The following is a 14,247-nucleotide window of genomic DNA, read 5'->3' as shown; positions in this document are numbered from 1 at the left end:
AACCAGTGCACTGGCTGCAGGAGCTGGATGACTGACATTGAGAAATTCCTAGGGGAGGGGGAGAGGGTGCTGCCCTGGAGTCACTGTCAGCGCCAGCAGTTCCAAGAAACCTGAAAGGGAAAGTGGCTTTAGGTAAAGGGAAACAAATTGGGAATAATAACAATAAAGCTGGAAAATCTGCTGCAGCACCAAATGTCAGTACACATGTCATTTATTTTCCTGATGAAATGGCATGCATCCAACTCTTGCACATGAACAAGGGGACATGCCATTTGGGAAATGAAAGGCAGCCACAGCAATACAAAAAGACAATATATTTCCCCTCATTCCGTTCTCCCGATTTCTTGACATTAAAAGCCAGATAACTCCAAAGAGTCTTCTGCTCCTCATCCTAGACCCCTAAATCTAGTTCGGTGTGGTGACAGCCCCTTGGATGTGTTACTGCCCCTTTAAGACCTGCTCTCTTCCAGTTCCACAGAAAGGGAGTGACCTCTGGGCTTTGACAGCTCCCCTAATAACTAGTACAGCCCAGGCTCCGCCCACAGCGCCGGATTGGGCAGCGGGCCGGTATCCCATCCTCTGATTGGCTGGGCGCTTCCCCTAAGCGAACCTTTAGAACTCTGAGACACAATATTCTGTTACATTGTAGCAAAATGGCGACTGTCATTCACAACCCCCTGAAAGCGTAAGTAGGAATCAAAAATGTACATATTCCGCGTGGTTTAAATATGAAAAAAGGCGCCTTTCCGATGCGGCTGTCTGCCTGAGCCCGGTGCCTCCAGCCTCCCAGCTGATCTCTCCTCCCTCCCTCTTTCCTTTCTGAGCTCCTCTCTTTTTGTGCAACACACACAGACGTCTTGCGCTGAAATTAACAAGAAGAAATTGTTACATTTGTGTTGTGATTAATTGGCTGGCCGGGAGGAAGAGAGATTTAAGTTCTGAAGGGGAGGATGGCAGCGGGGTTTCTTGCAGCTCCTGGGGCTGTGTGGATCTTGGAAAGAGCAAGATTCTGCAGGACCCCTGAGGGGGAGCTTGCGCTTGACAGAGTCCTGAGCCTGACGACCGGGCAGGCTCCCCCGCTACCAACCCACTGTCCAAGGGAGAGGGATCAATCCTGGGAATCGGGGGCATAATTATCGGTTCTGCAGTGATCCGACAGCAGTTCGGAGTTTTCTTTTGCAAACCTTCTTGGACTTGGGATGACTTGAAGAGGGGGAAAGAATCAGCCCCAGCGTTTGCTCGCTCTGTAGCAAAGGGGGTTGCACCGCTCGTTTCCTAGCAGGGCAGCAAGGGCATTGCAATTACACTTCGGTTTGTGTGCGAGGAAGAGAGAAGCCGGACTTGCGGTGAAATGAATGACTTGGGGTCACTGATGGTTGAGTTTTAGGCAGGAAGTCTAGAGACCTCTTTGCGTACGGGAGGTTTTCGCGTTTAAAAGTGGCAACGAGAATTCATTGTGTTTCCATTTTTGGATGGACACACTGATTAACGAAATCTGCCCGGATGTAAGGGCAGAATTTGGCCAGCTGTTTGCTAGGAGATATAGGAAGAGAGTAAGGAGGCAGGTGCCTCTGCTACAGAAATGTGCTGGGTTCTCCGATATTGAATTAAGGCAGATGTAAGAGGGGCACACAGGAGGCAGTCATCTTTCTCTGGATCAGGTCCCTCATTTCCTTATGCTCTGCAGCACACACCGTTAATCCCGCAAAGCAGTAGGAAGAGTGGGATTTGGCACCGTATGTGGGGAGAGAAGGGGCTGTCTCAACCTTTTAAAAATGACTTCTGTGCTAGGGGGCAGCTCTTGCTAATAATGCAAGATGCTCATAATGCAAAAAAGCAGAGTACCCGGTGGAGACACTTCATCTGGACTTTCTAGTCACACCGAGTGGGCGTTTTTATCCGTTTGAGTTTTTAAGAGATGTAATTCCGACTGTGAGCTGCGTCCTTTCAATTAAACTTGCTCCGATTGGAGTTGGAAAAATACTTTGGAGTTTTTTTTTCCCAGGGATTTCTGCTGCTGTCTCTGTGCTGTGCAGCAATCTGGAGGGAAGGAAAGCTTTACACTGGGAGGGGGCACACAGCTGGCATATTTGCATCACTCTTTCTCCATCTTGGCATCAAACGTTTTCTTACATTAAATATTCTTTCATTTAGCAAATTGTAAAAAATCTGCTGAGAAGGGGGAAGTGCCGTTAGAACAGAGTTATCAAAGGAGTAGATGTCTTTTGGAAAAAAAGACCACCCCCAGTGAATATATATGGATTATACAATGTTCCACCATTCAGCTTGCATATCTTATAGTTGTCCCAGTGAGAACAACTTATTAACATTCTCTCCACCCCCCCCCCGCATTCTGCTGCTTTAATCATTTTATTTTTCAATTTTAAAAATAAATATGTTAGATCCTTCATTGTTACCAATTTAACTGCGTGGAAACAATATAGGTAACTATACAATATCTTTTGTTATATGTGTAGAGAGACAAGGTGGGGGGAAGTAATATCTTTTATCGGACCAACTTCTGTCCTGCTTGTGTGTTGTGTGAAATGCCGTGTATATTTGTGTGACTATGTAAATATTAATAACAAAGGAGGTTGGGGATGCTTTTCTTTCGGAAAGTCGTTCGTTTGGTGTTGGAGATGAGCTTTCCAGGCATCCGATCAGTCTCATGTCGCGTGGCGCTGGATGGGGTGTGTGTGTGTGTGTGTGCGGAGAGCGAAGGGAAGCTTGATTCTACTCTTGCTTACATGGGTGCAAATGAGGAGTAACTCCACATGGTGGTAAGCCCGTGGGAGAGTGTCGAGGACGGGAGAAGAAGGGAGAGGATTTGAACGTGGGCTAGCCCTTTCTGAACGACGTTATTATGTATTGTGTTAGCTGGTCACTTTTTGTAATTGTGGTACATGTACCATTCACACCTGTGATTTATATCTCCGTTCTAAATCCTGCCTCGTTTGTACTTATAGTTAAATTCTTTCGAAGCCCAGTCCTGTTTCCAGTGAAGTCAATGGGAGCAGGAGAGGTCTGTTATAATTAGCCCCCTATTCCTCCCCCTCCCTCTGGGGTGAGAAGAGAGGAAACAATAGACTTCAAATGCAGGGTTTGCTTTTCTCTGTGAGCCTTTTAAAGTACCAATGCTGGGTAGGGGAAACAGGACTGTTACTGGCTGGCTGACACCATCTGTCTTTTTTTTTTTGGAACAACTTGTTTAATAAAACATTCTATTTCCATTTATTCTTACAAGTTGCTGATCAGGAAACAATACACAAGTAAATAAATTATGCAAGGGATAAATTAGGACAAAAGCATTAAGACACATAATGGGGGGCAGGAGGGGGGAAGGAAAGGATGCATTGCACAGTGTTTTATCCTCATGTGTCCTTCCTGACAATGAAAGGGAGCTGAATGACATTTGCATTTCCTCTGTCTGCGTTTTGATTGTGTCTCAAAAAAAGAAAAAAGACACGCCCCCTACAGAAACTGGCCATATAAAGGTTTCGCTCTGATGGGGGACAATGTAGATCCTATATAGATTGAAATACTAGTTCAGGTATTGTGAAATGCCCTGTATGTTTTTGTTTATTTATTTATGTATGTATAATATTCTTTTTGCTCCAGTATATAGACACGTACATTGCTCTGTTTATACTATACTAGTTCTCATGGGATAATATTTTCCAGTGTATCTGAATATCTGGTGTAAATACATGACATTGCATAGCTCAGGGCTGGGTCCCTTTATAATGACCAGTGATTCTTTACATTACCATTGCCTCTTCCTCTGTCTAGCTCTCCTTTTTCCATTGCTTGATCACTTTGGATGTCTCCATCTCTTCTCTGTCCTCCTCTCCTCTATTTGCTTCTGTGATCCAATCAACCTGACATGACTCCCATTGTTTCTGCCATTTAACACCTTGTTGTTTGCCAACATGGTGCTACAGGCAGAAATATAGTTCATCAGATCATAAAGAGAAGGCAGCAGGTGTCTGGATTAACACATTGTCCTGGCTCAACAAAACAGTCATATTCCAAAACCATCAGTGGATAGTGGTGTGTTTTAAATTCAGGTTTTTTTAAGCAGCCTTCTGTTGTGTGTCTATATCTCTCTCTATTTTTTTCTATCTCATTCTCTGCTTTTAATGCACACATCTTATTCTAATAGATATGAGATGCATGGATGTATGGAAGGCAGAAATATTGTAGAATAATACTTTAAATCACTTAAAATGTTGTCCAGCTATCTCAATGCACTTTACAAACACTAACAATTAAACTCACAATACCTCTGTGAAGTATTGTTATCTCCATTGTACAGAAGGGTAAACTGAGGCAAAGAGTGCTTAAAAATCTTCCCAAGTTCACACAGCAAGTCTGTGCTAGAGATAGAGCTCAGAAAACTTGACTTCCATTCCTTTGTGTTCTCTCCACATTCTGATGTACATATGGTACCATAATGTATTTAATGTAATTAAGATCTTGTAATTTAAAAAGTCTTATTCAGAAGCAGAGTTGATTTTTTTCTTCTCTATCTTTTCTCCAACAGCTGAATTTTATTTCAGATGATCAATTAAACACATTAACTGGTGCATATGTTAACTGAGCTGCTGCCTTTTTTGCTTGAGACTTGCTCACACTGTAATTCTTGATCTGAATCTCCCAAAGAGAAGTGATTTCCTTTGGATAGCATGGACTCAGAATAGCAGTTCCAGTGCAAACTCTGCCCTTCCAATACCCAGCTCAAGACCTAGAGAGCCTACCACTAGGATGATAGGGTAATTCAGTTTCTGTTGTTGGGGATAATTCATTCACCTGCTGAGGATATAGTTATAATGGATTTTGTGATATAGAAACTTGTTAGTGTGGAACTGATCTGGAATCACAAAACTATTTCATACAGGCCACAGAACAGATCTTGGTTGACAATTACTTTTGGTCACTTATGACTTTGGATTGAATTCAACTGGTGACTGAGAGCTGAATGGCTCTGTATCCCATTATCATTCCTTGAATCAACCCAAAATTGTGATTCAGTGCAGATGAGGACCAATTTCTTGCATGTTGTTGCGTAGCCATCTGGTTGCTAGTTTTAAATATTAAAATGGAAGTATAGTGCACAGCGCTCCTTTCAGCAGGTGTTAACCATAAAAAAGGCTGAACAGTTGGATGTAAAGTTTATGCTTCATTTTTTACAAGTTACATGAAGGTGATTTGGATGGGGCTGGGGAAGGCAGAATTGTATTTTGATGACAAGGTGGTTGTGTTCCAAAAATCACCTGATCAAAATCTCTAAGAGTCTTGTGTGGCTTCTGTAGTATTTGAAGTCAGTTAAAAACAGAAACATGCCCAAGTGTGATGTGTTTCAGGTTGAAGCTGCCATTATCACTGCAACGCTTTCTACCATACCACAGCTCTGGCCTTCTGATAACATGATAGATGAATGTAGCTGTGATGTGTATGGGGAAACATGGGAATAAAAACAAAGTGGGTTAGAGGATAAACAAAAAAAGCCCTGATATGAAAACCCAAGGATATGATGGGTTAATGTGGGAGACTTGATAAATGATATAGTTATGGCATTTTATTTGGTTGCATGAGTGACTTGTGCATGATTACTTGTTGTAGTGCTTTTGTAATTTATTTTGCTGGCATTCCAGTCTTTCACAGTCTGTCAGGTTGGATGGATGGATGGAGCTGGCATCATAAAATTGTCACTGAAAAAAGCTTTTTAAAGCCTGTTACTTGTGGTGTTCGTGTATTTGAAAACAATGGGTGATATGGGAGGTAGAGTGGTTAAGAGGAGCTAATGCCCTGGACTTGTTGGGTGTGAGCTAATGTCAGAGTTAGGGGTTCATTTTCAGAGTGCACTTACTGGAGTAGATTCACAACAACTGTTAAATGGGCTTAAAATGATAAAAGTTTAATATAGCCTATACAATGACCCAGAAGACTAAGGAGAATGGCATTCTGTCTTCACTCTGAGCCCTGATTAGCAGCAACAACAGTAATCCCCCATGTGTGGTGTTGAAAATATATGCTCCCCAACCTTAAAATCCAGTGAGCGTTGTATTCTGAGGTTGCTTTCAAATTAACGTTTTGTCCATCTTGCAAATCTGTCCTCTGCAATTAATGACAATTGGCTGTCCCAGGGGAAGGCAGAATGATATAGCTCCAGGCTTCTCTCAGCAGTACATAAACTGCCTTAGAATAGACCCATCTCACACCATTTGCTGGGAATATTTTTTTTTATTCACTGAGGTTCAGCTCTGACTATTTGCCTAATAAATCTGTTTTATCAGGCTTGATCCTTATCCTGTGCTCATCATCCTGGTATCTGAATGTCGGTATGTGCAGTTGCCTTGGGCAAGAAGCAACTCTGTATTTTAGGCTTGGAGGGTCTTTCTGAGAGAAACCTCTGATCTGAAAAGACTTGTCTGCGTGAAACTCACCACTGTGCAAAGAATCAGCACAGGGCCTATACAACCCTCAAGGCTTATTCTGAAGACTTAATTAGGACTTTACTGATGTATTAGCCTGTTACACCAAGGTGAATTTTGCCATGTATGGACAATCAGGCTTTCAGTTTTATTAAAGGGTCATTGTCAACTTAGTTTATGCTCTACATTTAAGTTTTATTTTTTGGAAAAGGATATTACAAAACAGAATATGAAAAAAATAGAATAAGGCAACTTCCTTTTTACAAAACTTTCCAGTAATATTTTTCTTCTTCCTTTTTAATTCTCTTTGGATTTAAACTTTTTCCTGCAGTTTATGAACCTAACCCAAGAGCACTGGGCTATTAACAACCAGAAACTCATTCTATTATTGTGAAATAACTCTCTGGGTAGACAAGCTTTTAAGATTACATCTCCATTCCCACCCTAAGGTCATGTCTACACTAGAGAGTTTACAGCACTGCAGCTATACCGATGCAGCTGAGCTGCTGTCAGATCTCTAGTGTAGCTGCTCTATGCTGACAGGAGAAAGCATTTCTGTTGACATAATTAATCCACCCGCACAATAAGTGGCTGTAGCTATGTCAGTGGCAAATGCTCTCCTGCCAACGTAGTGCTGTCCACACTGGCACTTATGTTGGTGTAACTTATCTTGCTTAGAAGGATGGTTTATTCACCCCCCCTAAATGACATGTTATACTGATATAAGTGGCAGGGTAGACATAGCCTAAGCAACAGTGAGTCAAATAACACTCAATTACATCTCTCATTTTACCCATCTTACACAAACTTGCTGTTCTCTTGTAGTTTATCTTTATAAATGGGCATAAACACGTTGACTCTTGACAAAAGATACTTCAGAATGAGCTCTCTCTGCTCTCGAGTGGTTTGACTGCAGTTTGGGCAGTATTGGGATGTCTCTGTTGCAACTTCCTGGTGTCTGGTGATAAATAAACCCTCCACAACCTTTCATTTCTTGGTCACCTGGCATGTGCCAGCCTGGGGAACTTGACAGTTCTGTATGGTGCTTGGGTATCAAGCTGATGAGAGTGACGTTATCACCCCTCAGGTAGAATGAGAACTCAGTTTTTTCTCTCTCTGCTCTCCTACTGGTGTGGAGTAACTTCATTGAGATCACTGGTGTAGTATTGTGAAATAGGTGTTAAGGAAATTAGAATCAAACCCACAATCTCTGGGAAGGGAAATATCTAAGAAACTTTGTCATTGACTCTAACTCATTTTTGTTGGTAGTTTAAGCTAAATGTTTTCTCTTCTCTCACCTTTCTTCCCTCCCCTTCCCAACCTCCTTACTCCATTGACCTCTACAACTGCAGTCCTAGTCACTGATTTATCAGGGCAGGCTGGCTCAGCACTGTGTAGAGATTGCTTTTAATTAACTGTCTTCATTTTTTCCAACCTTCAGGGAGCAGCAACCCTTTAACGATTTTAATATTTTATCTGGATTTATATCTGCCTTATTTGTTGTTTGTGGCTCTTCTTGCTCACATGGTCTTCCTGAATTATTTCCCCAAACAAAATAATTTTTTCAGGTCCCTCAGACAGAGTGAGGAGGAGGGTTTAATGGATTATGGAACGGGAGGGTGGGTTACCTAAGATTTGCCACTGTTGTGGGAGAACAGGGAGTTTGTGTGATGGATTTCAGTTTTCCCACTGGAGCCTTGTCACAGGGCAGGATTCACTTTTGTGTTCTTTTTCAATGTACAAAATGAGGCAACTTTGGTGTGTAGAGCATGGGGCTGGAAGCAGGAGTCCCTTGATTATGGATGGTGACTCACTGTGTGGTTTGAACGAGCCATTTATAACCTTGTTTTCAGTATTGTTTTGTTCTTGGCAGTATTGATCACTTGTAGCTCCCATACAGAACAAACTATTTAAAGGAGGCATGACTAGAAAATGGACATTTTAAAACCGAGTTAATTCTCTATATATGAATATATGCAAGTTGACTGGGTTTCTTTAATATAAGATGACTCCCTTTGTCCACTGGGTATAGCTCTACAAAAGGAGATTTCTTCAGACTGAGCTGGTAGCAGCTGTGCTAAGTTTCTCTCAGCTGGAATTTTCTCTGTGCATATCCTGCAGTGAGTATTGCAGGAGGTACAATACAAAAGGATTAGTGAGAACGTCTGTTACATAGAATATTAATATTTGACACTACCCTCCCAGGATCAGAAAGCATTTTGCAAACATTTGTGAAGTAAATGTCACAATACCTTTCTGAAGCAGGGAGATATTATTTTCTCCATTCTACAGATGGGGCAACTGAGACATATTGAAAGGGCAACTGAGACACATAGAAATTAAGTGCCTTACCCAAGGCTCTGTAGTGAATCACTGGCAGGTCCAAAAATTTAACAGCCACATTTTATTTTCTTCCAAGGCTGTGCTTTAGGTCAGTGGTTCTCAAACTAGGGCCGCTGCTTGTTTAGGGAAAGTCCCTGGCGGGCCAGACTGGTTTGTTTTCCTGCCACGTCTGCAGGTTTGGCCGATCGCAGTTCGCCGCTCCAGGCCAATGGGGGCTGCAGGAAGTAGTTTGAGAACCACTGCTTTAGGGAGTAGGTCAATGATGTGCTGGAGGGGGCTTCAGTTAAATGGAGGATTAAGGCTATCTTCCTGCTTCTGATGGAGTTCCCTCCCTCTCTAGATATTGCTAAACTATCCGTGACAGAGATAACTTGTCCCTGGTGAGTAGAAAGATGCTTCTGAGGTACAAATATTTTGCCATTTTAATGAAGCAGATTGCACCAAATATCACGTGCGTTTTTTAAAAAAACCTCCCCAAATATGATACCCACAGGCCCCCCTTTCCCTCCACATTTCAAAATACATGCGCTGAACATGGTGGGATACTATCAATATATTGGTGGGTCAGATTCTGCTTTGACTTGAACTGATGGAATTCTAGGATAATGTTATTGAAACATTAATGTTATTGGAACAAAATTTGGAACAAAAAATAAACATGTCCAGCAAGTGCATTTAATACTAAGTTATCTACCCAGTGATGTTGTTTGCCTCCCTTGGTTATGGTTAAAAGGGAGCATTTTTGTTTAAATGCAGAACAAATGAATAGATTCCCAGGCCCTAGTCCTCTCAGTCTGTAGGCAAAAGCATGCCTGGGCCACAAGTTTATCTGCCAGCTAAAAGGAACATATTTGTGGGTGCTTTGTTTAAAAATATTGGCAGCACATCACTGCATAAGATCACTCTTGTCATATAGCCCATCATTGATGCTGTCTCTTTCTTACCATCCTCTGCAGCACAGTTAAGTTTAAAGAAAAAAAAACGCCTGTGGGGCTGATTCTTGTGTCATAAGTGCTGGTGTAAATACAGAATAACTCCTTTGACATCAGTGGCATTACACTAGTGTAAAATTAGTGGAAGAGAAGAAATGTGCTCCCTGTGCTCTTAATTTGTCTTGCTAACTTGCAAGTGCAACTGGTCTAGGACTTTATTTGTTCCACTGAGTGGATCTGAAAATAGATTTCCCCCCTCCCCCTCATTATTTACTTTCTGGTCTTGTTTTCATAACCAGCTTATCCACAAAATACACTTTTTGGCTCCTCTGTCTCATGATATATCTTCAAGGTTACCCATTGCTAAGCAACCACCACACAAAGTTGAAGGCTGGTCAGCAAATTCTTGTGTATTTCTCTGGGTTATCTCTGGTATGAAACTAAGGGGCAGTTGGCACGGGTGGTTAGCCTCCTCTGTCCTGTCTGGAAGAGGGGGAGGGAAGTGTGTTGGGCTGCGGCTGTGACTTTGGGAAAGGCTCTGACTTGAAAATGGATTGCAATTCCAACTGAATGGTTCTTTTCCTTGGTAATAGAATCGCACACCTGAGCTCTGTGCTCTTTGCATTAATTCCACCTCTCTTAAACTTTCCCAGTCAATTATCCATGTCCATCTACTGCTTTAGTAGACACAGGACCCTTTCTGCTGCAGTGGGCTTTTGGGGCTGCAACGTTCTGTAGCAGCCCCCTCCAGCATGGTTATCAATCAGGACCTGTCAGCTAACTTCCTCAGACACATCTATTTCAGGGCTGTAAGACGTGGCCTTTTGCTTTTGTTCTTTAAAAAAATATTTATAAAGGGGCCATCTCAGGTGCAGAATGTGTTGTTAGGGATTTGCATTGACAGTAAAGTTGCATGAAATTTATTGGTTTCAGTCTGCATGGGTTTCAATAAACCTCTGTGTCCGTTTTAGTTTGTAGAGTTTTTTGGGCTTGTTTACAAAATTGAAACTAAAAATGGAATCAGTGACACTCATTAAGTTGATCATAGTTCTTAAACTATGGTCTCTGCAGCACCAGCAGATCAGAGAGCTCTTCCAGGTGATTGGCCAAATGAATCATTTTGAGAACAAAGGAGGATTAAGATGTTGGGAAGAGAGGATCTTTCTCTTGCACTATGATCCAAGGCATAATAAAAGCTGGAGAACCTCTTTGTACTGCACATATGTTTGTGAGGATTTGTCACAAATTTCATTGTCAAACCAAAATGCAAGGACCAAATTCTTGTTTGTCCAGAGACAGTAAAAAAGCTTAGCTTTGACATTCAGTGAAAGGTTCACGTGCCCAGGTACACTCAGAAAATTCACCTGGCGTGGTTTCCACGTTCAAGCCCCAAACTACCCACAATTTCAGTAGTTTGGGGTTGTGTCAGGAATCGGGGCCTGCAGCAGAACTAGTCTCCAGGCAGCCTCATCTGTATAGCTGTCCTGTGGCAGGCTGCCTGATTTAACTATGCAACTGATTGGCTGCAGAGGCCAGCAGGCTGGCTCTTAAGCCAGCAGCAGCAGCTCTCTGGCTTCTCCGTGCTCATACTCGCACTGTGCCTGCTCTTGTGTGAGCTAGTTCCTGTTACTTCTGCCTTGCACCCAGTCTTGCCTCTGTCCTGCCCCTTCCTTCAATCCTCCTTGCCTGATACCCTGCTCACTCCAGTTCCTGACCTCCAGTTTGACACTTGGCTTTGGCTCCTGACTACAGCTCTGACCCTGACCACTGGGCCTGCCTTCCACTCCGACCACTAGGCCTATGCTCACTCTGACCACTAGGCTATACCTCTCTGTCCTGATTGGTTGACTGATTGAGAAGACCTTACAATTGGGGCCAGGGACCAGGGGCTCTTGGTGCTAACATGGACCCAACTAAGGCACTACCAGAACTAGCGGATGCCATCCAGAACCTGCACGTGCAAGTGACCGCTCTGCAATCGCAGAATGTGGCCCTGCAGGTGAAGGTTGCTCTGCTGGCTCCTCCTACTTTGCCCCACCTGGAGCCTAAGATTCCTCTGCCTGATCAATTTGACAGAGCTCGGGACAAGGTTTGGAGGTTCCTGACCCAGTGTGGGCTTTTGTTCCTCCTACGCACCTGATCGTTCGCCATGGACCAGGGCTGTGGGGAGGTTCATCTTAAGTTTGTTGACCAGGGAGGCCTTGGTCTTGGCTTCCCTGCTCCTGGAACAGTCCAGCCCTCTCTTGGAACAATTAGAGGAATTAATTCAACCTATGTCCATCATCTTTTGTGACCTCAACCATGTGCAGACTGTCAAAGCAACCCTTCAGGCCTCAAGGCAGGGAGGGCAGCCCATAACCAAGTATGCTGCTGAGCTTCATTGTTTGGCTTCTGACACCAGGTGGAGTGAGGTGGCACAGTACCACTATTTCCACCTGGGGTTAAACAAGGAGATTAAGAATGAGTTTGCCTAGGTGGAACCTCTGCTTGGTTTGGACAACCTGATTGAATTATGCATCAGAATCGACAATCACTTCACAGAGCAGCATAGTGAGTATACCTTGATTTTCTGGAAGCTGCCATTTCCCGACACCCCAGACATGCAGATCTTTCCTGGCATCATACGTAGCTCATGCAAGCCAACCAGGTTTGCCTGCATGTCTTTGACTCAGAGAATCACTGACACTGGGATTTAGGCTTGTGCCTGTATTATGGGGAACCCGGCCATTTTGCCTTGATCTATCTAGCAAAGACTTGGGCAAAAGTCAGGCCAGGAAACACTATGTCCCCAGCCCTTAGGAGGGGGTATGGGCTGAGCTGATGTTCTTCTCTCTCCAGTGGTTCCCAGCACTCCAGGGTCACAGCTGGCACAGCATGAACTGTGTGTCAGTTTTCAACGCAACTCTGAATACCTCTATTCATTCAACTACTGGTAAGCTCCGAAATCCCCTGATAGGCCCTAGTCAACTTGGGGGCCTAGGGTAACTTTATGGACTTAAAGTTTGCTAAGACCTATACGGTTTCCATCATGTGCAAGGACCCTCCAGAGCTGCTCGAGACTATTGATGCGTCTCTTCTCTCCTCAGGACTGTAGTCCACCAGATGATACTAGTAATAGTAAAACTAACTTAGCTGATCATCACAACTTTAGTTTAAGCCAGAACAACTTCTGTATTCAGAGAAGCTCTAAGCCCCAAGCTTATCTAGCCATTGAGTATTTCATTCTTTTGCTCTGCTCAGTCAGAGGTGAGAGATGCAGAGTTAGTGATTGTCAGCAAATGGGGGTATCAGCAAACCCTACAATTTGGATTAATCCAGGCCCTCATACTCCTGTTTTCCTAAGTACACCCTAGCTTACCACCTATGACCCCCACATTCACTGGTGGAAGGGGACCTACACTTTAATTTTAGGCATTGCCAGCTATCGTGCCCCTTCCAGGATCTGAGAAACAGACCCGCAGACTCTGCGGTTCATGGTGTCCTCTGGAAGATCCCAATCCCCAGACAACAAGACTGTCAGAAGCCCCAGTGCCCTCTGCAGCACTGGTGACTGGGTCCAAGATTCCTCACCAATATCATGAATTTGCTGACGTTTTTGACAAGGGCAAGGCGGACATCCTGTCCACACATCGGACTTATGATTGCCATTTGATCTCCATGCTGAAGCTGAGATCCCATTCAGTCGGATATATGCCCTCTCTGAACCTGAACTTCGAGCTGTCTGCCTTTACCTGCAGGATAACCCAAGGGTTTCATCTGCCCATCTACATCCAAGCAGGCACGCCAATCTTTTTCATCAAAAAGAAAGATGGCTCTTTGCAGCAGTGTATTGACTGTTGGATCTTGAACATGGTGACCATACAAATCCGCTTCCCACTCCCCATTATCAACGAGCTCCTAAACTGGCTCTGTGGGGCATGTATTTTCACAAAGTTAGTGCAGCACGGGCCTATAACCTAGTGTGTGCGTGTGATGGAGACGAGTGGAAGACTGCCTTTCGTAGATGATATGGCTTCTATGAATATCTAATCATGCCATTCAGTTTATGCAATTGACCCAGCAACCTTTCAAAACTTTGTGATTGATATATTCTGAGATATGCTGGACCACTTTGTCATTATCTACCTTGGTCACATTCTGATTTTCTCCAAAGACCCAGCTCTTCATGACCAACATGTGCATAGCATTCTTGAAAGACTATGCCAGAATCCCTTGTATGCCAAGCCAGAGAAATGTGAGTTTGATTGAGATACCCTTGAATTTCTTGGATATATTATCTCACCCCAGGGACTGGAAAGGGACCCTTGCAAGGTGGCGGCCATCACAAATTGGGTGGCACCAAAGCATGTACATGGAATCCAATGCTTCTTGGGTTTTGCTAATTTTTATAGACAATTTTATCCCAGAATTCTCTGGTTTGGCCAGCCCTCTTACAGCCTTGCTGAGAAAGAGAGACCGGTTTTCATGGTCCCCAGAAGCCCAGGCTGCCTTTGATAACCAGAAGCAGAAATTCAGCACTGCTCCCATCTTGATCCATC

At 43.5% G+C, this 14,247-nt stretch overlaps 1 protein-coding gene across 2 annotated transcripts in view; it reads left to right on the top strand.

Annotated features, from left to right (window-relative positions):
- Positions 1 to 571: 571 nt before the first annotated feature.
- The window catches only part of DPF3 (double PHD fingers 3), a 211,444-nt gene continuing 197,768 nt past the window's right edge, over positions 572 to 14,247 (top strand). For both annotated transcript variants that reach the window (XM_043515701.1, XM_038405246.2), the window contains exon 1: positions 572 to 685. In XM_043515701.1, coding sequence (XP_043371636.1) covers positions 654 to 685 — 32 coding nt within the window. In that variant the 5' untranslated portion in view covers positions 572 to 653. The remainder of the gene's footprint in view (positions 686 to 14,247) is intronic.

Source organism: Dermochelys coriacea, chromosome 6, assembly GCF_009764565.3.
Source record: "Dermochelys coriacea isolate rDerCor1 chromosome 6, rDerCor1.pri.v4, whole genome shotgun sequence".
In the NCBI taxonomy this organism is placed as follows: domain Eukaryota; kingdom Metazoa; phylum Chordata; order Testudines; family Dermochelyidae; genus Dermochelys; species Dermochelys coriacea.
This window is presented reverse-complemented; position numbering and strand designations above follow the sequence as displayed.